This window comes from Pterocles gutturalis, unplaced genomic scaffold (genome assembly GCF_000699245.1).
Source record: "Pterocles gutturalis isolate BGI_N339 unplaced genomic scaffold, ASM69924v1 scaffold23570, whole genome shotgun sequence".
Lineage (NCBI taxonomy): Eukaryota > Metazoa > Chordata > Aves > Pterocliformes > Pteroclidae > Pterocles > Pterocles gutturalis.
Window position 1 is genome coordinate 28,675 of NW_010144047.1, and position 27,933 is coordinate 56,607.

The following is a 27,933-nucleotide window of genomic DNA, read 5'->3' on the forward strand; positions in this document are numbered from 1 at the left end:
TTTTGCCTGTTCTTCCCCTTGCCCGCCTTCCCTAGGAGCACAGGAAGTTCAGATGGGACACATAAAGACAGGAAATGTGTAACAAATGAGCCAGCCCTGCTTCTCCCTAGCTATTCAATATGAATATTGATGTTACTTTGGAGTATAAGTTTCTATTTGTGTTATTGTACAGTTGTTTGGTACAGCTATTGGCAGTGAAGTCTAATCTTTGGGTTTTTTCTCCATAGAGCACAACAATGGAAGAAACAGCTATATGGGAACAACACACGGTGACTCTTCACAGGGTAAGTTAGTACAATTGGCTGTGTGTGCTTAACGCAGGATACGGGTAGCTTTTGAAAACAATAGGAAAAAGCCAGATGTCAGGAAGGAAAAGAAAAGGAAACTGTCATATTCCTCTGTTTAAATTTAGAAGTGGTGTAAAAGCTCCATTTGATAGTAGCTCTATTTGTTTGTTGGGCTTCAGAGATAAGCCTGCCTCCAAATAAAGCCAGAAATAAAGCTTTAGACTACTTCTGTATGTAACTGAAAGTAGTAAGTGTTCATTAACAGTTGTGCTGTAACTATACTTAAATGTTTTAAAATGTTATTTGCAGGGGCATAAAACAGTGTAGTTAAGTATAAATAAACATGTTCAAAACTGCCTTATTTGCTTGCCACTTTGTTAAATTAGAAGTTCAGTCAGTGAGCAAAGGAATGCTGCAATATGGTGTTACCCTGAACAAATGTTGAAATAATAGGTAGGAACTAGAAGCCACGTCTTTTTACATTTGCAGCATAGCCAGAAGTCCTTGTATAGTATAGAAGTGAAAGTGTGATTTGGTTATAATTTTGATTATGATATTTTTACGTGCCAAACTTCTGTCAACTGTACTAGTTTAACTGTTTTGTCAGCTGAGTAAGCCTCTCATTTAGATGTTGAAGGCTGATGGCAGGTACCGTTAATAACTTTAATAGCATTAATTTAGCCAATTAAAACCAAACATTGTTTTCTGTCTCTCACATAACAGAACCAAAACTCTATGCTAATGTTAATTGGTCCTTAGAATCTATCCTTAGCACTGGGAAGAGAATTTAGGAGAGGGACTGCATATTTACGTTTGGGGTTTTTGGTTTTGCTTTTTATTTGTGACATTGTGACATTCATGTAGTGTTAGAATATCAAGTAAATGAGGTTAGTCGGAAGGAGTGGAATGCATCCAGATCTCAGTTATCCTCAGGTATCTAGAAGTTAATAGAATTGGAATAGGCACTAAATGCCACTCTGAGTGGTTGTAGAATATTCTGTGTGAGTTTATCTGCTCCACTTGGCTAGAGGCCATCTACTGTCAGCCACACAGAAACATTTTCAAGAAGTGTCCTTGCTTTCTCTAGTGAGGCACAGTAGAAAGTTCCCCTGGTTTTGGTGTACCTGAGGGCACTCAGCTGGCTGTGGATGGTGGGGTTAATGGCATTTAACGTGTGCTGAATTTCTACAGGGTAGGTGCGAGTCAGGCTTCGTGTTCCTGGCTTCCTGTTTTATTGCTGCACCTGCAAAACTCTTGGGATTCACGGAACTTTTTTGTCCGTTCTGTCAGTATTTGCCCTCAGAGATGAGGCTTGACAAGTCATTGGAAGAATTTGTCCAAAACCTTAGTAAGTCTCCGTAGGAGAGGCAGAGAAGGCAGGGGTTTGTGTCAGTCTAGATCAACTCTTGTCTCCTCACAAATACCTGCTTAATGGCAAGTGGATCTGTTGTCCCTCCAAGTGCCCCAAAGAAACTATGTAACCATGATTTCCTTTTCTATTTTAATTGGTTTTTATTAATGGTATTTGATCAAAACTAGGTAATGACTAAGGACCAGTAACATCTAGTAACATCTGTTTTAATGATCAACCTTCCAAATAGGGGAGAAATGCAAATAGTTTGTTAGATGGCATGTGGGTGTGCTAGCAAAGGTACATAGAGTATTCTTGACTACATTTGTTCCTGTTTTGAGACTTGGTTTTGTCCTGTTGGTAATTCCCACACTGGCAATTTTGCTTTAAGCCTGTGCTGTTCTCTACTACAACTCCCTTGCTCCTGTGTGTGGCAGAGTAGGGTTCCTTAAAGGTAGCCAAAACTGTAATAACAAAAACCAGTTTTGGTAGTAATCCTCAAAATTTAGGAAAGTAGAGATAATTTGTATGCAGTTTCTTTCTGAGGAAAAACCAAAAAAAGCCCCATTAGTAGTGCGTAAGGTATTCTATCTGTAGTCTGCTGATTAGCTTTTTTAACACATCGTTGTCCGAGATATTAAACACTTCAAAAATGTTTTTGTGTTGTTATAGGGGGCAGTTACTGATTTATGAACTAACTAATGGCAGTTCAGAAGTGTTGTTACATAACGTGAAAATGTGTTGATCCACGAAGGGCCCTTTAAAAAGGGGGTAGTATGCTATATGAACTTGGGAAGATGAGCCTTACAAAAGAGAAGGGAGTGCTTTACATAGGGAGTTCTTGTTGAAAAATGCAGTTTTGCTGACTTCTTTTGAAGGGTTTCTTTCTATGACCTTTGCTTTCCAGAGAAACCATTACAGATTAGGGACAGGGTGTCCTTAATCCCAGGAGCTGTAGTATGCATTTGTCAGTTCAGGCACTTTGATAAAGTTCAAACATCAGACTTTTTTTTTATCCATCTGCTTCAGGTACATCCAGGAACAGAGCGTATAAGCAGTCGGACTGGGCTGTGACTTAACACAGTAGTTGGTAAATTCTAACACTATTGTCAAAAGACTTATTAGCACCTTTTCTGGGGAGGAGAGTCTTGGACTTATAACCAAGTGTTTTTGTTCCCTTTCTTTACTGTCCTTACACCTTGCTGGACTGCTGCTGAACTTCTAAGAGATTGAGCCAGTCTCAAGTTCAGTTAAAGCTTATCAGGGAGCTGCAGTCTATCTTCTATTGAGAGATCTGGTTTTGTGTACTTAACTGTAAAGGACTTTAAGGAGGAACCATGTTCTTAATATATTATGTGAGTTTCTTCATACTTGGAACTCAAGTTCTGTGTGTCTGTTAGATGTGTCTCCTTCCCCCAAAGAACAGAAGACAGGTACCTTTCTGCTTTTCCCATACTGCCTTACTGTCGGAGAGCAAAGTAGCACCATTCTTTTCTTTGTGTTGTGCAATTTTAGTTAAGATCCGTGTTTCTGTTTCGTGTAATCTGTAGTGATCAACATCTTGCTGTTTCCAGACACATCTAGGAGCTACGCTTGTTATTCTGAGGGTAGCTCAGGTTATCTTTTATTTCTTAAGATGGTAGGCAGCAGGATAAAATGAAAAGTAGTAGACTGAGGTTTACTAAAAGGTTTCTTATTTGAGCCCTTAAATTTTCAGGAAGCTTTAGGGTTTGATTTGAACTTTCTAATGTGGAGTATTTCCTAAGACTTTGAGCTATGTTATTAGAAGGCCTTTATCTGACTTGTGGTCTTTGACTGCTGTCTGTATATGAGACTGCATTGTTTCAGGGCTTCCTGAAAAGAACATGAAAGTATGAAACTAGCTGTCTTAATATTGGCGATTTGTCTTGCAAATCTACTCTAACAAAATAGAATGGCAAGCAGCAGGGTAAGATTTACAGTGAGTTTCTGCATCTCTGCTGGCCTTAGCCTGATGATTGTATTTTTTTTTCATGAGGAGAGAACTATGAGAATATTTTTGTTCATGGTGTAAGGAAAGATAGAGAACATTTAAATGAAATTTGACATTGATGTCTTTGTTATCTCTCTTCTTCACCACCCCAAATATAGTGCAAACCAATTTCTGATTATTAGAGTAATGGAAAACAGAAAGATGAAGCAGTGGCATTACTGTTTTGAAAGGGGTTTTTGTTACATATTTTCATAGGCTATTATATATTCTCTTTGTCAACTATTTAAAAAGTAAAACTGAAAGAAAACCTCATCTCTGGTCGTAAGTAGTCATGAAGATCCTTTAGATTGTCCTTCTGCGTGGCACAGGGTTTCACTTAATTCTTGAATCCCAGCCATGATTTCTGGGTAATGTGACTAGGCTGTATCTTGAAAAGATGCCTAGTCTTCCTTTAATTAATTAAAATGAATATAGAGGTAGTAAGGTGTACACCTCCCACTCCCCCACGCTTTGTTAGACCAACTTATTTTCTTCATACCTGGCAATGGTATTTGCTAACCGTTGAAATGAATTTCTGAACAGTGAATCTCCAAATCTTTGTTTTAATACTGTATGGTCCTGTTCACTGCTTACGGGTTAAATCTGGACTATCGTTTTATTTGTTTTGGGGGGGAAATAGGAAACAGCGTTTTTGAGCAGTAATTACTGTCCGAAAAGCTGAATGTCATGTGTCTTACAGACAGATGCAGACTGCCATGTTCCTGCTGCTGCCACTGCAAGATTATGAAACTCGTTGCTAAAGCTCGGTCATGTTTGTTTGAAAAGTCTGAAAAATAAAGGGATAAGTCTGCCAGCATGGAGTGTATGCTGGGTGAAATAGAGAGGAGGAATTGACTGAAACCATCCAGTGACTGTATTTTGTATAGTCAAAAATTTCAAAATAAATTGAGCAGAATACAGTATTTAAATGGTAATACCGTTCTGACAGTGTTTTCTGGGCGATGATGGAAGAGCTAGATAGCTGGCAAATCAGTTATATTTAGAAGGCTTACTTCTCCCCCTCACTGCTTGCAGGCAGAAATGTAAGCATCAGTGTTGTATCTTGAAATATCTAACCGGAATAACTTTTCAGAGGCATTGACCCTGCTGTAGTGGCAGGTCACCCTAGAGGGAAGAGATTGAAGCAAATTACTTTTGTTAAGATGCAGATGATCTGCAAGTGCTGACAAGGTTTTCATGTATTTAATGGTACAAGTGATCTTGGTATTGTTCCGAAGAACTGAGCCTGCAGCCATACTGCTGGGTGCTGCCATCCTGGCAGTTCCTGAGCTAAGCGAGGTCAAGGTGGGTAAATACCAGAATGTGAAACTGAAATAAATTGTTGCAAAAGTGACGATGTTTGAATCAGTGTCTCACCACAGTATGGTATGTCTTGCTGAAGACTGATGTGTTACTGATGACCACCTGAGGCTCAGGCCTTAAAAATGCAAATGGGAACTCTAGTATTTTGCTTTTGGGAGAGACTGGGGAGTTGGTCTGAAACTCGCTGGCTTCTAAAAGTGTGGTGTGTTTTGAAAATTGATTTTTAATCTTTCTCCTGTTCTTGGATTGCATGGCATCGTACGTTTTGTTGATCCTTCTTTCTTCCAAAAAGTTGTATTTGTCCCATAGGACCTGTTTGTGTTTGACACAGGAATGTGAATTGTGGCCATGTAAACATTAGAAAGTAAAAAGATTTCGCTTGTTGCATTCTAGGCCCCTGGATTTGGATTTGGTATTGCAATATCTGGAGGAAGAGATAATCCTCACTTTCAGAGTGGTGAGACATCAATTGTTATTTCTGATGTGCTGAAAGGAGGCCCAGCAGAAGGACTGCTACAGTAAGTGCCAAACTATATGTGGATTCAGATTTGGGGGCATTCATCTTTGTCAGTGGTAGCTTAATCTCCCGATTGTTTTACTCTCAAGGTATCTATCTGTAGCTGTTTGTGTATACAGTTTATAATTCAGGTAGTTTGCTCGGGACACCTATTCCCCAGTATTTTCCCTTTGGCATAAAGTATTTATACTGTGCCTTGTGATGTTTTTCATCTAGAGAAAATGACCGTGTTGCAATGGTTAATGGAGTTTCAATGGATAATGTCGAGCACGCATTTGCTGTTCAGCAGCTGAGGAAAAGTGGGAAGAATGCCAAAATTGTAAGTGAATGTCTTGAAGATTAAAGCTTAATTAAGTTCTGTAGTTAGAGAGCAAAAGTGAAATTTTGTAATCTCTACTATGAAATACATATATGATTCAAGGTACTTGAATGATACCCGTATGATGCTTTGGGTTTACATGATAATCCTGACATGTTTATCATGTGGGTCACACAGAATTTTTTGAAAATGTGAATGCTGGTGTTTCGGTAGCATGGCACTGGATACTTCAGACTCCTTTTCTTTATGGTAAAGTTCTTCTCAGTTTGCCAAAAGCTCAATTCTCCGCTTTGTGTAGGACTTATTTTCTTTCTTGAGTGCACTCTTATCAAGTTTTTCAATGGCTGTTGTATGCTAAAGGATGTATGCACTAATGTCATTCTTTTGGTGCTCAGTAAACACTTTGCCAAAATAAAGTGTAATTATCTTAATTCCTATAATTTTGTAGGCTTATTCGAAGTGGTTGGCTTTTGAACTTTGCAAAACAGAACAGGTCATCACAAAATGGTTGTAATCTGGCTTTCTGCAGAAGTTTGAGATATGTTACAAAAAATAGAACACAAATGCACAATGTTTAAGCATTTCTTAATTCAGGAAAAGAGACTTCTAGGGCTTGTGGAAAAGCTTGTGAGCTGACAGATTTCTACTGCTCTTGTGTGCTTCGATACAGTTGCCAAAAATGGAATCATGTTTTGCATTTGTAGATTTAGCAATTCTTCACAGCTTACACAAAACAAAATACGTGGCGAGCTGTCCAGGGCTTTCGGTACCTGAAGTATTTGATATGTAGACTTATGCAGAGAAAAGCAATTAATGGGTATAACTTGGTTCAGTTCTGTAACACACAGCAAGTAAACCTCTAAACAGGGTTGGGTCGTACTCTGGAAACAGCTGTCTACGTTAATGCAAACCAACCTTGAACTTTCAGCAAGAATGTTCCCCTTCCTCTGTGGCTTGCATAAGCATAGCTTTGGAAAATTGGGAAGCTTCAAAGTTGAGCAGAATTGCTGTCAATAACACACTGAGTATCCAGTAGATTACATGTTAGTAAAATAAGTGTTTAGCCGTGCCAGTAACTGATTTGTGGGTTTAAGCAAAGAGAGGGCATTCAACTCTTGTGGCTCTGCGAAGGCAGAATATCACATTGAGCTACAATGGCTGTTTTTCTGAATTTTTTTTGCAACTTTTGCAGAAGCAAAAAAAGGACTAAAATAACTGTAAAAGCAAACATACTCCTCCCCTCAAAAACAGGTTTCTAGAAATCTCAGTTGATGAGTCTCCTGTATTAATTGGATAGAAGTTTATAATGAGGTTGCAAGAATTCAGAGCATTCACAAATACATCTGTATGTTTTCTTTTGAGTTTTGGGATTAGCTTGGCTTCTGACATATAGTAACACCGTTACAATTACACCGCCAGAGGCTGATATCTAGTGTTTGGTTGTAGACTATCCGGAGGATGAAGAAAATTCAGATTCCAGTGGCTCGACCAGAGCCTGAACCAGTGTCTGAAAATGAGGACGATAGCTATGATGAAGAGATACGTGATCCAAGAAGTAGCCGTGGTGGTCCAAGTGCCAACAGAAGGCACGAGAAGAGCTGGGTAAGAGATCGAAGTGCTAGCAGAGAGAGAAGCTTATCACCAAGATCAGACAGAAGGTCGGTTACTTCCAGTCAGCCTGCAAAACCTACCAAAGTAACACTGGTGAAATCCAGGAAGAATGAAGGTAACTTCATTGGATGTTAATTCTCTTGCTAAGACTTTTACTGTTTTTTAAAGGCCAACAGCTTCAGTCAATGTTGTGTTAAAGACTTCATGGATTGTATGAACAGTGCTGTTAACTGTTTGCCCTTTTTGCCAGTAGCTAGCTGAAAACTTGAAAACTGTTAGTATATTTCTGGTGGTATTTTTCATTTTCCAAAATAACCTGTGCTTAATTAGGGAAAAGTATTATATAGTGTAAACAAATCCCGGCTGTGCACCTGACATCTGGTAGTCAGTGGCTACGTACCTGCCATATACTTCAGTTGAGTCTTCAGTGTATATCTTGTTTGAAAGAGGGAAAATTGTAGATAGCATCTAAATTAAGCTATTGAACAACAGCTGTCATTACAGGCAGAGTTAGAAAAAGAGATTGATATAATGGTAAATCCATAGAGTAATTCCACTACAGCCCTTCATGTGCCAAGTTCAGTCTCCTCTTTGTGTTTCCACTGTAAATGTTGTGTTAACGCAGTGTTGTAAATCTTCAGCTATCTCCCTCCTCCTTTTTACTGTAGCTTCATTCGTTTTCTGTTTTTCTTTGATTGCTGCTATATAAAGAGTATGGTCTGCGGTTGGCAAGTCACATATTTGTGAAAGAAATATCACAGGATAGCCTGGCAGCAAGAGATGGCAATATCCAGGAAGGAGATGTTGTACTGAAGGTATAGTAAATGGTGGTGTTTGTTCAAAGGGAAAATTAATTGATAACTGTTTTTAGAATTAGCTATTTCTTAATAGCATCATTATTGTTAGTAGATGTATCTTTTTTTTATTAAACTATTTCAAAGACCAATAAATATAAGTATAAATCAATGTCTCTAAGGAAAGGAAAACTATAAAGCCTTTTTGGTTTTTTTTTTTTGGTGTTATTCCCCAGGCCTTATTCAGACAAATAGCGCTGACTATAAATGCATAATAGAAAACATTTGGGATGGTATGAGACTTTGGTCCTGTGTGCTTAGTTATACAGTATAGTGTTGTGGAATTGTACTGTTGGACAACACTAGAACTGGCCTTCAGGTTAAATTTTGTTTTTTGTAGAAATCAGTATACCCAGGCATCTTTAATTCATACTAACAATTTTTATTTCACTGTAGTGCTGTAAATGTGTTAGTGCAGAAAAACATACCATTCCTTACTCTGCTGTGTGAAGTAGTGCTGGTCCAAAAAACATAACTAATATTTTAAAAGTTTTGTATTGGCAGTAGAGGCTTTGTTTTTGAAAGATGAAAATAATCTTCTATATTATGTTGTAGTTGGGATGAGCCCAATAGTCTTCTGTTGTATTGTGGTAATTTGATAAGTATCTCTAGCTATTTCTAAATATCATTAGATAAAAAAACCACTTATCTTACATAAAAAACCACTATCTTTACTCAAAAATCACTGTTTTGATTTTTTTTTTCAGTAAGTTTATATCTGCACTGTTCTTACTCTGTTCCAGATAAATGGCACAGTGACAGAAAATATGTCCTTAGCAGATGCAAAAACACTAATAGAAAGGTCAAAAGGCAAGTTGAAGATGGTTGTTCAACGAGATGAACGAGCTACACTGTTGAACGTTCCTGATCTTTCTGATAGTATTCATTCTGCTAATGCTTCTGAAAGAGATGGTGAGTATAAATAAACTTGATTTCCAAAGGGAGAGAATTCCCTGTGTTGTGAAGATGGGAAGTACCTAAGTGGGATGAGAGAGGGTGGGGAGGAAAAGAGTTAGGAGTACGATTGTCGTGTGGGTAAATTCTTGTTTGAGTGTGATTGAAATCCACACCTTCAGAAGCAGTGGAGAAAGAGATACAGTTCCTATTCTTGCAATTGTTCTTTCAGGAATAATAAGTTTAGGTTTTTTTGAAATAATAAACATAGATTTAACATCTTCATAAAAATTCTCTGCAAAAGCTTGTTTCCATTTGAGCAGGTCATGCCACCATTTTAATTACAATCATTTCATGAAAAAACAACTTTTATTTAACAGACATTTCAGAAATTCAGTCGCTGGCATCAGATCATTCCAACCGATCACATGACAGGCCCCGCCGCAGTCGTTCTCGATCTCCTGACCAGAGGTCAGAGCCTTCAGACCATTCCAGGCATTCTCCACAGCAGCCCAGCAATGGCAGGTGATGGCATCATTGTATTATTTTTAAGTCAACTATTTAATATGACATATAAGTTGTAGGAGTGCTTGGATTTACACAGTGTGACAAATGTGATGCAGAACTATGGTGGCAGTAATATACCATTCTTTCTGTCAAGGGATGCGGCTGATAATGATCCAAATTTTCTTAGCATTCAGGAGAAATTGAACCTTTTAAAGTCAGTGTTATCCCCTTTCTTTTAAATGTGATCTTAGAGTATGGTTGTGTGAATGTCAATGTCGGTGATAGTGATATATGTTATTGAAGCATATACAATTGGATTTTGATCTTAAGAAGCAGTTAGCTGCAAGGACATTTGAGATGACTGGTAGCACAGTTTCTGTTGAATGTCTGACCTGGGTAAACTTGTTGAAATTTCGCTTTATTTAGGCATAGGCTTTTCATTTTCCTCACTAGCCTTCTTTGAATGTTATGTTTCTGAATACTACAAAATAAGATGTATTGCACAGCAGATTTAACTTTTGGAATATAGTTTTTAAGATTTGAACTTGGTAATGTGACATTCATGATAATTCTGAAGTAGGTAAGTCTAATTTTATGTGAATTCCAAGAGAAGTAAACTGTTGTATGGTTTGTAATCTTTTCTTTTGCCATGTGAATCTTTAGTCTTGAATAACATAAGTCTGTCCTGTTCTGCTTTTCCACAGTTTGTTATAAATGGACAGTTTAATTTATTGAAATAGAATTTCCATGTTGAACTTCAGATTCTACTGAATATTTTCAAGAGAAAAGATTACCTTCTGAGTGCTCATAGATGATACAGCAAAATTTAAAATTGATTTTTTGCAAACATCAAATTCAGAGCCTCTATTTGAAGATTTTTAGATGCTGTCATAAATTCTGAAAAATTGCAGCTAACTGTTCCATAAAACTAAGATATGCCTGATTGGTTATTTGTAACATCTTGTTTCCCCTAGGGGAAAAGAAGAACACTTAAACTTTCAAGGTTTTTAGAGTTTTCTAAGGGTTAATGAAACTGCAAGATGGATCTTAACTGCATGTACACCTGGTTGGGGATTACAGATATGTTTGCTTCTCTTTCATGTGTGTTGTTTGGAGGGGCCACGAGGCATGAGACCTTGTTTTGAAGTAGGAACCCCCTATTAGTGGAAAAAACTCGAAAGCTGTGTACCAGATGCAGAGATGCCCTGATTCTTCATTTGGTTTGAAGTGTACACTCCATAGCTTAGTAAAGTAGCTATGAAAACTGAGACAGCTGGAATGCAGGGAGGGCTGGCTCAAATTTTAGCAGCTGTCTTTGTATTTCTAAGTTCTTTTTACAGCATCGTGTAATGGTTGAGGGACCTGCAGATGTAGTCTTGACCAGCCCCCCATGCTCAAGCAGGGTCCCCTGAGCCTTCTCTTCTCCAAGCTAAACAGTCTCTGCTGTCTTCAGCTTCTCCTTTAGAGGAGAGGTGTTCTGGTCCCTTTGTCGTCTTCATGGCTCTTTGTTGGGCTCTCTCCATGTGTCCCTATCTCTCTTGTACTGAGGAGCCAAGATCTCCAGGTGTGGCCTCAGCAGTGCAGAGTGGAGGAGAAGGATCCTCCCCCTTGACCAGCTGGCGATTGTTTGCCTTGTGCAGCCCTCCTTTGCTGTGAGGGCTGGCTTGTGTTCAACTTGGTGTCCACCAGGACCCCCCAGGTCTTTTCATGCCAGGTTGCTTTCCAGCTGAGGGCCCCCAGCGTGTATTTGTGCATGGAGTCGTTCCTCCCCAGGTGCAGGGCTTAGCACTTCTTGTTCAACTTCATGAAGTTCCTGTCAAACCATTTCTTCAGCCCGTTGAGGTAATTTTAACTGGGGCCTAACATTTCAGAGTTTCTACAACAACAAACTTCTGCTTACTACAGAGTTTTGTCATGGTTTTGCTGCTCTTAATGATTAGTAGAATGCCATTATTTAGGAAGATAAAGGTTCTGCCATGGATTTTTCTGCCTGGGACTAGATGGATTGAATTCCTGCTTTCATAAGCAGGAGCAAGCACAGGGAATGTCAAGAGCCCTTTGGCCTTTTGTGATATTATTTCATCCCTGTGGTGTCTGAGGAAAAACACAAGTGAGCTGTTACCTTGGTTTTTATTTCTTCATATTAAAAGAAATAAAAATGAATCTGCCAATTCAAGGCGATCTTTAGTTGAGAAAGATCATAGCTCCGTTGCTTTGTTTTTGAAGGCAGTATTGGAAGTTCAGGATCAGTGGGTGTTGTGCATCTTCGTCCTCCTATCTTGATGGGGCTTTCTAAGAACATGTCATGAGGAGAATCATGTTTCTGTTTATTGTTGATGTTTGGGTTTGAAAAAGGTGGGATTTGGGGGTGGGGAGTTTTCTGTTTAGTTTGGGGTTTTCTGGTTTTTCGTGACTTTCAAGGAAGGAACAAAAAAAGACAGTTTTTAGTGTTTGAGTTAAAGCATAAAGAGAATCAACATTTAGGAATGTTCTGCTGAGCAGTTCTGAATGTCAATGAAATTGACTTTGTAGATTTCCCTTCTTGGATAGACCCTTAAATCAGGAGACGCCTAGAAAAATTTGATTGTGAAGGTTGTGAGTTCTCTGTTAGATTTTAAAACCTTTGTTTCTTGACATGAATTTCCAATGCAGTGTGAAAAGGGCTTGTGGAGGAAGGAAAAAAAAAATCCATCAAAACTGAAACGGTGACTGACTTACCCTAGCATTAGTGCTTTCCTGTCCTATTGCAGTGCTTTAGGTAGATGGTCACTTCCTCCCTATGGACTACACAGTCAGAAGAATTAAATCCTTCCTGAGAAGGAACTTTGAAGTTATCTCAACTGTGAATGCATCCGCTATATCTACTTTATGAACAAGAGCTACCTTGGCATGGGTTGTCTTCCTGTTGGACATGTCCCTTTCAAGATCAGAAAATCTGGGCCCTGAGCCACATAAAGAAAAAAGTGTTAGAAGCCACTTCTCTTTGTAGTGGTTATTTGTGCAAGTTCAAATCTGCTGTAAGATCAAATTAGTTGGGACTGCTTAATTTTTTTAAAACTTGGTTAAAAATCTGAAGGGGAAGAAAAGCTCGAGAACAACAAGCTGAGGAAGTAGAGGTGGAAAAATCTTCAAACTGAGCTTAGGGAGGACATCAAAAAGATATTGTAGATAATGAGTCTTTATTTAGGCCCTGTTCTACCACGTGTGTGCTTGTTAATGAGAAGTTCTAGGGGAACCCTCTTAGTCCTTTCATACAAGCTTAGCTACAGACGGACACTTAGAGGTGCACACTAGAGTACAGAAATCTGCCAGCAGGCCTGTTCAGTATGGCTTTGGGGTCTGGCAGGGATTGTCTGTCCTTCAGTATTCTATACTGGTCCATTCACCGGTGTGCCTGCGGTTCTCCTGGGTATAGAATTTCCATGACAATTGCTATTTGTAGTTTTCTTTAGTCCAGAGAAGTTCATAGTGTCTATTGAACAGTCTTTTAAAACTGAGATTCTAGAACATGTTCTTCTTAATTTACTAATAAAAAGGACTAATTAAACTTGTAATTTTTTTTCACTTTTGGAGGATTGCAAATTACCATAGTCTTGAAAAGAATCCAGAGAATGAATCTTACAGATCTCCAGATACAGATAAATACTTGTAGCCCCAGAGACTTGGAAAATTTATAACCAGCTGGTAGTGAATTAGGTACTAAGTGAAATATAAGCTATAAATATGTCCTGGCTTTGAGGAGGAACTCTCTGAGAGGATCATGTTTTAAAGGATAAGTATAGTTTTAAAAGATGCATGTATTTTTACAGATATGCAGAACAACTGTTTAGGAAGAGGAGAAACACATCTTAAATGTAGAATGTCAGATAACATAAGGCAGCTTTGTATAATGTGTTGTTGTGGTTTGTGTGGTGGGTTTGTCTGGTCGCAGGGAGGGGCCACAGCAATGGCTCCTGTCAGCAGCTGCTAAAGGTTTCCCTGGACTCCAGCTCTGCTGGCAGCAAGGGAGGGGTGCAGTGGGGGCTCCTGTCAGTGACTGCCAAGCTTTTGGTGTGACCCATCCTGAAAAGTGGCATTTGCAGCCAGGTGCTGGCAAGCCTGTCAAGTGACATCTCTGGGCTGCCCTGTGCCAGCTGAAAGAATTCCCACTTGGGAACTCTCTCTCTTCTGTGCTGCCTTCCTACCTGGGTGTTGGAATAGCAGAAAAGTTTTCTGATGCATTTAACACTTCAGCCTTAGCAAGAAAGATGTGGCAGCTTGAAGAAATCCCTGTAGAGTTCACAATTGTTTCTGGAAGGATGAGGTTGACTTCTGTAATACAGTTGTCAATTTATATACAGTGCGAGAGATCTGTTTTTCTGTCCATTTTCAAAACACGTTGAAAAACTGGAATATAGAACAAAAATCAACCCTATTTTGAATGTACTCAGGAGGATTCCTTTTGGCACTTACTGTCTTCTCAGGCTAAACAGTTCAAGATGTGCTAAAAACGCGTAGAAAGAGCCTGCATATTCATATTTTTTGGAACTTTTTCTGTGTAAACATTCTGTGTGTTGCAGTCTTTTTTTTGTTCAGAAGTAATAGCCTCAGTTGACGGCACTGGTGTGTAGCTGACTCTGCATTTTGTGACTGAAGGTTTTTGAAGGTACTTCTATTGGGCACAGTTTAAAGAAAAGGAGGGGCAGGAAGTGAGGTAAAGGAGGGCCCCAGCACAGCACAGATGTTAAACAATAGTGTCACAGCACACACAGGGAACAGCACTTTGTCTCTTGGGAAGTGCAGCTGTCAATTTTTAGCAAGTTTCTGTCACCTAGAACCAGTGACAGCATCAAGTTGTTTCCTGTATTGTCTTGTAACATGGAATATTCAGTGCTTACTGGACAATTTAAGCAAAATCAGGAAAAATTATACTCTCCTGCTGGTTCTGATTTTTTTCCTTTTTGTTCTACAACAAGTGTGTTTCTGTCAGCTTTTTTGCCATTTAAACTTTGCTGTCTTATGTAGAACTGAACTTTTGCAGGCATTTAGTTGGCAGGGTGGAGTGTGTTTGCCTACATGCAAGAAGCCTCATCAAGAAGCATATTGCTTCAGATATTTACCGGACTCTTTGTGCTACGCCCCCAGTGTCTGTATTTTAGTTACTGTTCTGGAGAGCTGTTTTCTTCTGTATTTATGCTCCTTTTGGATATATGCAGGTATAAAAGCAACATAAAATTACCATGGTTTTGGACTATGTGGAAAAGAAATGTCAAATGAACTTTGTCCTCGTGTGGTAACTGCAGTGTATTTGGTCTTATTTTTAAAGCAAAACAGAAGGACTACTACTTTGGAATAATGCTACTGTTAAGTGTTAGGAGAAGTTTGGAAACAGGTAGAGAGGGCTCATGGGCAAATTTACTGTAATATCTCATTAACTAGTGCTCATTACCCAAAAATATTTGGATGGGAAGGGGAATCAGTTGTAGCTTACACTATGACAGGACTTTGTTTATAAGACACTTAGTATGTATTAAAAACAAATATATTTAGCTGTTTGAACGAGCCAGGAACTATTTTCAAGGGAATGAGGAGTCAAGGTTGTATTTAAGTTTAGTGCTGGAAGTAAAATACATATCTTTTTTAGCTTATGTACTTAATTTTAAATACAACTGAAAATATGCTGGAAATCTGAAAGAGGAATAAGAAAAATTTTATTGGTGATGTTTGGGAACAAAGTAGAAGCATAGCTTCTTACTGCTCATTTTGCTAGACATAATGGTTTTAGCATAATTTGAATCAACTCTGGAAGCCCCCCAAAAGGGGTTTATCTAAATAAAAAAGGCACAAGTAAGGTCTTTTAAAAGTAGGCTGCTGTACTTGTTTTTGTCAGTGACTTATAGCAGGAGAATTGTTTACAATGCAAGGATGCCTGGATTGTGATTATTGCAGTATTTTTCTGTATTCTGTTTGCTTTTAGCTGCTTTCAGGCACACAGTTTTAAAACTGTCAGAAGAAAGTACTGAAAAGTCTTAGAATGTCTTGGCTGAATAGCTAAGCTGTGTTTCTGATGTTTCAAACTTCACATTGCTTCAGGAAAGCATCTTCTGCCTGTATTTAGATGTTTCCTATTTCTTTTATTCTTTCTCACATATCTTGGATAGGTAGATTTGCTGGCATCTGTTTTCCTAAATCATGCTTCCAACTCTTGGATTCTTATTAAAATAAACAGTCTTTACTCTGTATAATGTCTTTTTTTTGGATACATTTGTACTTTTATGGAAAGTGATACTCATTATTGCCTAGTAGCACCATCTAGCTGTTGGTAGTGAAAAACTTTTCTTCCCCTGCCACCTCTCCTCCCAATACAGACCTCTGCTTTATGATAGGAGATGGACTTGAACCTACTGATCCAGATGTTGTTATCTTTGAGAAAGTATCTTTTTTTCCCCTCCTTGGCAATTAAGTCTGATACTGTATGAAAAGCTCTGATTTGTTTGTGTCTGTATTCTCTCAAATACCTTCTTTTATATCCTTGCTTATTTGCCAGCTCTCAGGAACTAAATAGATACTTTGAACATCTCATGGCCTCTTGGTGGTTTCTTGTTTTTTTTTTTTTTTTAAACTGTACATGCTCTGGAATTAAGACTCACTTTGATATGTTGATCTACTTTTGTTTTTCCAGATGATAATTAAAGTTCATCTGCCCTGAACCCTATTCAATTATTGACTATTCAACAGATAGCAGTGTAGCAGTTACGTTTCAAGATACAGCGTATGTTCTGTTCAGTTCTGCTGTGGTACAGTGGGTGGCTGCACCTCTATATGACAGTATAAAAATGCCTCATCCTTTGAGCTAAAGGAACAGACAACATGTTCTTTTGAGCTTTAGTTGCTCTCATCACTTAAAGAACAAGAGAAGTGTTTTTCTTTTTGAACTTGTCATGTATGCCTTTGTTTTATACTCTAAGCATGTGTAGGCAGTGCATAAGAAGCAGCAAGTTGTCCTTTTACTAAAATACATGGATGACTGAGTGTGTAAGTAATAGCAGTGGATTGAAGGCCTCGTCCTCTCTGAAGACTGAGAAATCAGGGGAATGTTTGTGTTCTACCCTTTATCTCTGCAAAGCCCTACCCAGAGCCACACTGATAGCGCTTGTGTTCCAGGGCAGCTGCCACACAAAGGAGCAGATAAATTAGCTTTCTCACAGCAAAGCCTAAGAATGAAGTCTAAAAATCTGTGATCTGTACAGGGAGAGTTGACAAAAAGACCACTGGACCTGCTGCTCTTCTCTTCTTCCCTTTGCTTCTCATATAGCTTTCAATATACAGCAGTGTATGACTTGTGTGCTTGCAGCAGGGATCAGTCTGTCTCACCGTGTCCTTCCTCATTTTAAATATCCCTATCTAGAGAAGCCCTTTATAAACATGAAGTTAGGGACAAAATATTCAGAAATGGTAAAAATTATTAATAATGTGATAGTCTAAGAACAAAACTTTAAGTAGTAATCGGTAATTCCTTACCTGTCAAAGCAGAACCTCATGAAGGAAAGGATTTATTCTTTAGTCTTGGTAGGCTGAGGTCACAGAAACAATTCTATATGCAGAGTGGAATCTTTTTTTCTAATATAGTCTTCGAAGCAGAGAAGATGAGAGAATTACTAAACCAGGAGCTGTCTCTACACCTGTAAAGAATGCAGATGATATTTCTAAAACTATGGAAGAGGTGTCAGTTGAAAGAACTGAAAAACAGACTCCACCAATCCCAGGTAAAAATATTTTAATGTATTAATTGTGCATGTTGTTGAGAATGGATAACGAGTAAAGACTTTATGCCATTCCATATTTGTGGAATGTTTTCTAAAGTCTTAAAACAGATCAAGTCCTAATTATTTTTATCTCTGAATACAGACAGTCTTTGTAACCATAATACCTTAAGAGTTTTGGTCCTGAAAACCCAAGCTTGTGTGGTCTGCGCATTATATAGGGGTCAAACGTCCGTGATTAGAGCTGTATTTATAGGTGATGGTTGTGGAGAGTTTTGTTCTGATTCCTCAAGCAGGGTTAAAGTCTGTCATTTCTCTTCTGAGAGTCAAGCAGTAGACTGTTTTTTATAGGTTACTGTAGTAGACTATATTTAAACAAGGATGTAGTTAAGCCTGTTTAGACCTAGTGTTCCCAGGACACAACTTAAAACACTCTGAAATGCTTTGTTGCTGTAGCACTTACTGACTACAGTTATGGCTCAAGAAGGCATTTTAACAAGTGCAGTACAACTAATAACACCAGAACAAAATCTCATTCCTTTTTTCCAAAAGGGAAGTATAAGTTAAATGGCAGCAGATAAAAGTCAGTTGATATAAAAAAGAAAAAAACATACAATGATGTGGTGACAGGACACTGTTCTGGGCAGGCTGATTTATAAGATTTTTTTTTTTTTTTGTTTACAGAATGAAGTGCTTTAGTGAAATTGTAAGTAGAGAAAGAGGAGCTGTGCAGATGGTAAAGAGGTAGCTGTTCTTGAAAGGCTGGGTAGGATGAGAAAAAGCACTCAAGCTTGGAAATGTTTGAAGACTTAAGGGATGAGCAGTGATGCTACTGCATGTAGTATTCAGTAGCTCAGTGAAGAATTGGAAGAGTTGTGATGTTGATAGACTGAAAGATCTTGAAAATGAGAACAGTAGGTTTTCTGATGTAGCAGCCATTATCAAAAAGATTGTCATAGGAGGTGATCTTTTGCAGGTGTGTTAGGAAAATATGTGAGTGAAGTAAGCTGATATTTGTCAAGATAGATAAAGGATGTGGTAGTGAGATTAGAAAGATGAATTCTGTATTTCTATAAGATATTGAAGATTAATACTTGGCATAGTACAAAGCCAGCCAGGATAGGAGACCCTTGAGATTGTTCTTAATCCCAAGTGTTGTACTAACAATTGGTTTGAGGGTCTGGAAAGCAAGTAATAAGTACTGTGGGGATTTTGTTGGTTAGTAGGGAAGAAATGTTCTGTCCCTGGGTGAATGGGAAGAGGCACATAGAAATATTTAGTTTGTGTGGGTGGAGATGTAGGCCAGTACTTAATATTTAGATTTGTGTGCATAGATAAAATTAACTTGCCATAATATATAGTCTGAGATAAAAAGGTGCAATAAAGGGCATAATGCTTGAACAGCCTCACAGAAAGCTCTAGGGAAATAAGGATCTTTCAAAGACTGTAGTGAAAATGTGGTTAGAAAAGTAGTTGGCAGATTCTGAGACAGTTTGCTCCTTAGACTATGGACGAGACAACTGTCATGGTTGATTATATCAAAGAGGGTGGAAGGGAGAGTATTGATTCAGAGGGATTATCAGAGGCTTAGGCTAGGAAAGGATCATTAAAGACTTGATGGAAAATATTATGTTACTGTATGGTAAGGGCAAAAGTCCCATTAGAAAAGGCATTATTACCAAACTGTTGTCTGAAATTCCCAATTTCAAACTAGCCCTTCTAGTGATGTGAAAGGAAAACAGTGCACTTGTTGGGGAGATCAGGGATATTGGACTAAAAGTGTCAGACTCATTTGAAATAAATTTTTTTCGAGTGTGCAGAGACAAACCTTTAATACGAGTTCTTCTAACATGAGCCACCATGTAGCAGAGAAGAGCCCTATTAGTGTTCATTTCTGAGGGAAGACTGCAGTGGCCGTTTCCTCCCAGGGACTCCAGAGAATCTGTGCAGTAGAGCTGTAGTAAGTGCTTATCTTTAAGAACCACCAGCTGGACCAAAGTAAGCATTGAAATCTGCTGACAGCAGCAGTTGGAGCATTTGTGGTATTTTTGTTTCAAAAATTGAATTATTGAGGGAAGAGAGCCACTGGAAAATAAGCAAGTTATGTCAGATAAATCAAGGTGAGAAACAGCAAGGTTGAAAGTGGTCTCGCATGCATGAAGCCTTCTAGTTCTTATAGCTTCACATACCTTATGAAGTACAAAGGAAGTTTTGGGATTTTACTGAAGCAATAATTAGGCCAGTAATCGTGCTACTTTGAATGGCATGGTGAGTGTGTCCGTTGTGTTGGGTTTCATATATTTCACTTTTATCTTTAAGTGGGTTTAAGTGGGGTAGAGGAAGCCTACTGAAGAAGTCATTAAGCTCTTAACTAAGTTAAACTTTGCTTTTTCATCTTTAAATGACCAAATGTATATTTGAAATCTTTTGATATTTTAATAGAACCAAAACCAGTGTATGCACAAGGAGGTCAGCCAGATGTGGATTTACCAGTCAGTCCATCTGATGGTCCTTTACCCAATTCAACCCATGAGGATGGAATGCTTCGGTAATGCAACTCTAAACGCTATTCTAATCTGCCTTGTCCTTGAGCAAACTGAGCTTTTGTCCAAGGTGATGAATAACCTGTATAAATGGTCTGATGTAAAGTTCAGTATGCTGTCCTGACACTTTTGTTCAGAAACGTTAGGATGAAGACTTCAGGCTCATTCCTGAGCCTTGTTGGCACTTGCGTTGTGTAATATACTGTTTTTAAGTCTATTAATTTTCTATGGAAATGAGAAGTTACAATGATCGACTGGTGAAAAGAACTTGCAGTGTTTATCTCTCCCTGGGCCTTTATCACCCCTCCTGACCCATCCCCATCTCCAGAGAGAGGAGAGATACTTTTTTATTCCTTTCCTTTCATAGTAATTGGAGAGCGACGAACAAAAATCACTGCAGAAATCTGCAAAGTCATGACGTGGAAATGAGTCTGCTTGAACTGGGATCTCCTTTATGGACATTAGTGTCTATGAGAACAGATTCTAGTTTCGTTTTGTCTCAAATTGATCTTAATCTCCAAAATAGATCTATATGTCAGCACCGTTCTTTAAAAGGAGGAATATTTTTGGAAGAATGTGTCAAAGTGCCTCACTTAAATCACTATGTGAGTGTAAGACAAACAAACCCCACTAAACAAGTAAATACAGGTGGGCTTTTTGAAGTGCTGCTAATGAGTGTTGGAATGCTGCAGTTGATGAGCAGTTAATGGTGTGTGTAGCATAATATCTAATTGAAATGATAGGCAAATTAGTCTTTTGCAGGGACTAATTTGCCTGCAAAATTATTCAGTCTCAAATTTACTGGGATATTTTAAGTTATTACACTTCTAAGTGGAAAATTTTCTCAATCTTTAGGCCAAGCATGAAACTGGTGAAATTCAGAAAAGGAGATAGTGTGGGCTTGCGACTAGCAGGTGGCAATGACGTTGGCATATTTGTAGCTGGTGTTCTGGAAGACAGCCCTGCAGCAAAAGAAGGATTAGAAGAAGGGGACCAGATTCTCAGGGTATGTCAAAAACAATAAGAGTACAAATGTTTTGTTGTACCAAAGCAGGTTTTCCTTCTGTAGTATTGAATATATTGTCTTTGTAGTTCATACGGTTTTTTTTCTCTATGTACTTATTAGATGACTTAATAGCAGCAAAATCTTCTGTTACTGTACTGTTGCTAGGAAGGTTAGTAAGTTTTACATCTGATTTCTTAGACTAATTCAGTTGAAAAAGTTGGTTTTTTAACTGTTGGGTCGCTAAATTCTTAGAGGGCTGTGTATGTTACTGACATTTATAGGTTCTCCATAATATTGATCTAAAGAATACAGAATGAGCAGCTACCTATTCTGGAATAGGTTCTGGAAGCTATGCTTTTATCAAGAAATGAAGTGGGACTGTTTACAAGTACAAGAGACATCTTGAGATACATGCACTTGGTGTGTGTGTATGTATGAAACTGAATTAAAAAAAAAAGTCTTAGCAATAAGTTGATCTAGATTTCCCATTGTATAATTAAATCTCTTATAATGTTGTATGCTAAATCAAACTGATTACTTCATTGGTACCAGGTAAATAACGTAGACTTCACAAATATCATCAGAGAAGAAGCTGTCCTTTTTTTGCTTGATCTTCCTAAAGGCGAAGAAGTAACCATTTTGGCACAGAAGAAGAAAGATGGTAAATATTTGTATATTGGGAACAATGTAGTAGACTCCTTGGAACAGCACAAAACCCCACTGAAAATGACCCCCAGCATCTGACAAAAATATTGGCATTAAACCTTGAAAGGAGCAGGAGAGTCTGTAGTTGAAAATGAGTGATTACACTGATATGTGTGCACACACAGACTTCTTTCCCAGTAAGATTCATTCCTTCCAGAGGAACTGAATTGAGCTTGCACTAGCACCAAATTTTTGACCATGAAAGTTGGATTTATATTGTTAATTATGCTGTTTAAAATAGAGCAGCTCTGAGACATTAAGGCTTCTTGAAGTAATATTGTATATTTAAAGCAAAGAGAATTAGGGTGAGGCACTGCTTTGAGTAACTCTTGTGAACATTAGCACGTCACTTGAATTTATGTAACACTTCATATTTTTGGGGTTTTTATTTTTTCAGTTTATCGTCGCATTGTTGAGTCTGATGTAGGGGATTCTTTCTATATCAGAACTCATTTTGAATATGAAAAGGAATCTCCTTATGGACTAAGTTTCAACAAAGGTGAAGTGTTCCGGGTGGTGGACACTCTGTACAATGGCAAACTGGGTTCATGGCTGGCAATTCGAATTGGAAAGAATCATAAGGAAGTTGAAAGAGGTATCATACCTAACAAAAACAGGTACAATCTTAAAATACTTCAATTGCTGTTTCAAAACTACAATTTTAAATTCTGTATCTGTGTAATGAATGATTTGACTTGTCAGCAGGACACTAGTTTATAGAACTGGTTCAGTCAGAAAAGGGGACAAAAATGTTAAAACAAATTGAAGTTAAATGCTGATCTATGGATTTGCTTTTGAGGCTTGTACAGTCCACAAAAAAACCCGTTAAGTTTCTTTTCAATACAAGAGACAAGGCTATATAAAGCTTTAGAACTGTGATATTAGCTTCAGTAGTTCAATCTTGTACTTTCTAATACAGAAATAACAAAAGCTTGATTCAGGAGGTGGTAGTGTTTTTTGGAAGTATAAGCTTGCTAGTCAAACATCACTTCAGAAGCTGACTTCCTCGGTAACTGCGTGGGATTTGTTGTCATTGTAGAGCTGAGCAGCTAGCTAGCGTACAGTACACACTTCCAAAGACAGCTGGAGGAGATCGAGCAGATTTTTGGAGATTCCGAGGTTTGCGTAGCTCAAAAAGAAATCTCCGAAAAAGCAGAGAAGATCTTTCTGCCCAACCTGTTCAGACAAAGTTTCCGGCCTACGAAAGAGTTGTTCTTCGGGAAGGTATGGCTTTATTCTTGTTTGTTTCTTGTATTCATTATTGTTGCAGGTTTTGCTTTGTGTTATCCTATATATTTAAGAGTATCTTGCATTTGTTTTAAGCAATCAATATATTCTTACTTTGTTTTCCTTCAATTCTAGCTGGATTTCTCAGACCTGTAACCATTTTTGGTCCAATAGCTGATGTGGCACGGGAGAAACTTGCTAGAGAAGAACCAGATATCTTTCAAATTGCAAGTAAGTGTGAGATCAGGTTTTTCTGCAGTTATGAAATAGTCTACTTTCTTTTGCTAGATCGTTTCTACATTATTTAGCTGTTAACACGTTTAACAAGATGTTGACAATGTGAACTAACAGACTAAATGTAAGCTCTGTTTGCTGATAATTCTCTGAAGGTAAAACTGATATTAGTTCTATTTATAGCCTTCTCAAATTTCATTTTAATTCAATACCTTATTAGCCTGTTTCTGAGTGCTTTTGTAAAGATGTAGCTATTTTTATGGCCAGATTTTTTTGTATTATTTTGAAGCAGGAGGCTTGTCTTCAATGTGAGTAGACAATTTGAGCTATGACATGGTTTGTTTTATCTTAATGAGAGAATGTACAGTATGTTGTAAACTTACAACAGATTTTGACTGTGTCCTCTTCACCAGAAAGTGAACCAAGAGATGCTGGTACCGACCAACGTAGTTCTGGCATTATTCGTCTTCACACTATAAAACAGATAATTGATAGAGTAAGTCTGCTATTGTCACTGTACTTTTAACACAAGAAGAGTAAAACTAGTATCATCAAGTAAAGTGTTGGGTGTTATAAATGTAGAAAAATAATGAATGAGTGTGTTTTCTTTAAAAATAACTTTCTCGTCTTTCCATTGGTTAATAAAAAAATATCACCACCCCTTTCCTTATCCATGTTAATAATTGCAGCCTAGAAGTAATTCTAGGCTTTGTTCCAGGGAAATAACTTGACTTCTTTTTTTCGTGCAAGGACTAGGGGAAAGCGTCCTTCAATCTCACTTCCTTAGTATCCTTAAAACTTCTGACCTTAGTTCCTGATACGAGGCTCTACTCCTCACCTTTTTATTTCCTTACTTGAAAACAAAGTGCGAGCCTTTCAGATGCCCAAAGGGGTGGGAGGGAAGGGAGCTACTGTAGCAGCTGAGTGGGGATACTGCATGCTGTGTGCTTGACAGAAATCTTGCAGTGGATGAAAGCTGGCCAAGTTTTTGGATTCAAGAGTGGGGTTTTGGGTTTTGGTGTTTTTTTTAAAGAAAATGGAGGAGTGTAATGAGTCTAGGTCTTGTGTTTCAACCTTTCCTTTTTTCCTATTAGCAGAATACTAATAGGAAACTGCTTATTTTTACTCTAGTGCCTGCTTACTCTGAGGAGAATTTTTAAAAATAGGGAGTTAAATATTATGGTTGTCAGTTATGCAATCAGTCCTACGGTTCAAAGTGTACCTGCCTATGTAGCTTGGTATGGGAATTGGTTTGGTTTCTGATATTCAAATAGGAAAAGAATTTAAATTGGTACTTTGAAATAATGAATTCTGTAAAGGTAATACAAAATGAATTTGTAGAGAATGTTTAAAAAGTAATAAATCTAGTATGAAGTGATTCATTTCCCTGCCTCTGTCCTTTTTATCATAACAGGACAAACATGCTTTATTAGATGTCACTCCTAATGCAGTGGACCGTCTGAATTATGCGCAGTGGTACCCTATTGTAGTGTTCCTAAATCCTGATTCTAAGCAGGGTGTAAAGACTATGAGGATGAGGTTGTGCCCAGAATCACGAAAAAGTGCCAGAAAGCTGTATGAAAGAGCTCACAAGCTACGCAAAAATAATCACCATCTCTTTACAAGTAAGTAATTAGAAATACTAATCCAGTATGTTTGAGAGGGAGGAGGAGGTCGGATGAGAGTAACTTCTTCCTCCAGACTTCTCTGGAAATGGACCAAGTCAAGCAGTTGTTGACTTGTTCAGGCTCCCCCGTTCAATAACCAATAGTTCATTGATGTGTGCATTGTTTGCACATGACTGCACAAATGTAAAGCGATCTGAAACATCAAAATGGCATTTCTAATAGGCCTGGTGGCTTTGCAGGATCATCAGCTGAAATTAAACATCTGAATAAATAGGAAGATGCAGCAATTTTTTATTTTTTTTTTTTCCAGTCTGGCTAAACTCAAGCCCCACTTCATTCTAAGCTACTGTTAACTTGGTGTTTCGTATGAGATAAAGAGTCTCAAACCACATTGGGCCTTAAGGCTGCTTTGAATACTAATATGTAAATTACTATTTAAATCTATAGTTTTAACCTGTCAGTTTATATTGCTTTTATTACTGCTGGTATGGATCCTTCTCGTAGTTCTGCAGAAATCGTAGGTGAAACTAACCTGCTGTACTTCTAGCTACCATTAACTTGAATTCAATGAATGAAGGATGGTATGGAGCTCTAAAGGAAGCAATTCAGCAACAACAGAATCAACTAGTGTGGGTTTCGGAAGGAAAGGTAAGAAATAATATGTTTGGGGAGAAATGACAAAATGTACTTACGAGAGGTTTTCTGTTCTTTCATTCTTACTGGTATTACAGATATGGGCAGGTACTTTTGGAATTAAGTTTGTTTTCCTTTTTTCCTCCTCATTTTAACCATCATTTGAAGATCTAATGCAGTAATGCCTCATGGCTGTGTGATCTGCTCAAAACTGATTTGTCACTATATTAGTGCAGTTATTCTGTACAGTTGTCCTTGTGCATGTCGCAGTGTAGCAAGTGAGAGCATTTGTTCATTGCCACTGTTAACTGGAGGTTTTATTATTGCTTTGAAGACTTTGTTGGGGCTGGATGCTTTTTCATGAAAGAATTTCTGGGTGTTCTGCTCTGTTGGTACCATGGGCTGGGATTGCCCAGTGATGGATTATTTCTTTCGTTAATATAAAAGCAAGTGGCATATTCATGTTCTTTCTGACATTTGAGAGCTGTGTTCTCTCAGTTGTGAGAACATGGATACAAAATCCCAAGTTAGTATTCTGTGTTCCCCACTAAAACTCCACTTGCCTTCTCAAGCTGCATATTACGCTATACATGTTATATCCATCCTCCTGAGGAGCTATTATCAAGTGAAGTGCCAACTACAAGTAAGCAAATGATGAATCAGCTATTGGTGTGTGTTTCTTAATATTTGTATCATCTGTTTCTGCTCAGATTGAGCTCCTTTCACCTCCTTGTGTCTACATTCAAGCTAGTGATTCCAGTATCATCATATCACTTTAAAGTGCAGCTTTGTATCTTCCCAAATACTTTGATTTCCATGGACACTGTGCGCTCTCTCCTCCCTTATGCTGACAGTCATCTGACCCTTTAGTAAAAATATTCAAAGAGCTAGACTGCAGAAATGGCTTTTAGATGTAAACTTAATATCTCCAATGATTGAAACCCAATTTCTTCTCCCCTGTGATATTCAGAATTCTCATACTTTTGCTATGCTGCTGGATTTGGAATATAACTTTTTTAACTGCCAGACTTTCTGTGTGGTTCAGAACAAGATAGATGCATTCCATTTGTTCAGTTCATAATCACTCACCAAAAAAATTCCTAGCTTTACATTGCAAGAAAAAGGGCATTCTTTAAGAGGTATTTCTACCTCAAAAGGTATAAATGTGTACTCTGCTTTTGTTTGACACAGGCAGATGGTGCTACAAGTGATGACCTTGACCTACACGATGACCGCCTTTCTTACCTCTCAGCTCCTGGTAGTGAATATTCTATGTACAGCACAGACAGTAGACACACATCTGATTATGAAGACACAGATACAGAAGGGGGTGCTTATACTGATCAAGAACTGGATGAAACTCTGAATGATGAGGTTGGGACTCCTCCTGAATCTGCTATTACACGTTCTTCTGAACCCGTTAGAGAAGATTCTTCCGGAATCCACCATGAAACTCAAACTTACCCTACTTATGCATCTCAAGCTCAGCCACAACCAAATCTCAGAATAGACTCTTCAGGATTTAAAACAACTACTACTCAGCCGGTAAGAAAGTTACTGACCGCTATACACTTACTTTCCATTGCAAGTCTTTGTATTGAACGAGAAATCTGTGTTTATAGTCTGCTTAGCAGTGTTGTGAGTGCATACAAAAATCTGTCAACAGGAACAATAACCTGTTATAATGAATTGGAGAATCAGTTTGCCCTACCTGTTTTAGTGACTCATTCTGACAGGAGGGGAATTGAAGTACCATTCTACTTTGACTAAATGTTTTTCTTTTTTAATCTTCAACATAATTAATTTCTGTAAGGGCTAATGCATGATACTTTCAGTACATTTCATTCTACATCTAGCTGTGTTGATCAAAGCATCATTTACATTATTTTAATATAAATCAAAAAGTCATGCAGTGATTGAATAGCAGTATATTTAAAATATTTTAAACACTTCACAGAAAGCAGAAGCCTCATCTGCAGTCCCTTACCTTTCCCCGTCGCCTGAATCAAACCCTGCAACCTCATCAACCTCTGCAGTAAATGCTAATGTAAACCTAACTAATGTCAGACTGGAGGAGCCTACCACTGCTCCTTTCAACTCTTACCAACCACAAGCAGGCCCCTTAAGAACATCAAGTGCTGAGGGAGCTCATATAGTCCTAAGAGATCAAGAGCCATCATCCTTATCGCCGCATATAGATCCAGCAAAGGTACCTGTGCCGCATTGTTGCACTGATTTCCTGCTATCCATCAAGCTAGCATATGATCTTTTTGTTTTGCCCTTATTTGGAGAATTCCTTCTAATTTTTTTCCTATGAAAGATCATGCAGGCTACAAAAACTGGTGCATCTGAATTGCTAAGCATCATCTAATGTTTTGTGTGCATGGCTTCAAACTGCATACTTTCCACTTCTCAAAAAGATGATTTTTTTTAAAAAAGCTGCATTCTGTATTTTGATTTTACTTTACATGTGGCTTTTTTTTAGCTTGTCAGTGTTCTGCTGATTATTAATGAGGTCTTCAAAAAATCTGTTATTTCCCT

At 38.1% G+C, this 27,933-nt stretch overlaps 1 protein-coding gene across 1 annotated transcript in view; it reads left to right on the forward strand.

The window, feature by feature from the left end:
- The first annotated feature begins 220 nt into the window (after positions 1–220).
- TJP1 (tight junction protein 1) overlaps positions 221–27,933 on the forward strand; it is a 44,976-nt gene continuing 17,263 nt past the window's right edge. Inside the window, exons 1-19 of the mRNA XM_010084988.1 lie at positions 221–284; positions 5,366–5,490; positions 5,706–5,808; positions 7,255–7,534; positions 8,131–8,234; positions 9,017–9,185; positions 9,548–9,692; positions 17,283–17,419; positions 19,859–19,964; positions 20,815–20,965; positions 21,518–21,626; positions 22,068–22,287; positions 22,710–22,894; positions 23,033–23,128; positions 23,545–23,627; positions 24,546–24,756; positions 25,307–25,407; positions 26,584–26,937; positions 27,350–27,601. Of these exons, the coding sequence (XP_010083290.1) occupies positions 237–284; positions 5,366–5,490; positions 5,706–5,808; positions 7,255–7,534; positions 8,131–8,234; positions 9,017–9,185; positions 9,548–9,692; positions 17,283–17,419; positions 19,859–19,964; positions 20,815–20,965; positions 21,518–21,626; positions 22,068–22,287; positions 22,710–22,894; positions 23,033–23,128; positions 23,545–23,627; positions 24,546–24,756; positions 25,307–25,407; positions 26,584–26,937; positions 27,350–27,601 (2,979 nt within the window). The 5' untranslated portion in view covers positions 221–236. The remainder of the gene's footprint in view (positions 285–5,365; positions 5,491–5,705; positions 5,809–7,254; positions 7,535–8,130; positions 8,235–9,016; positions 9,186–9,547; positions 9,693–17,282; positions 17,420–19,858; positions 19,965–20,814; positions 20,966–21,517; positions 21,627–22,067; positions 22,288–22,709; positions 22,895–23,032; positions 23,129–23,544; positions 23,628–24,545; positions 24,757–25,306; positions 25,408–26,583; positions 26,938–27,349; positions 27,602–27,933) is intronic.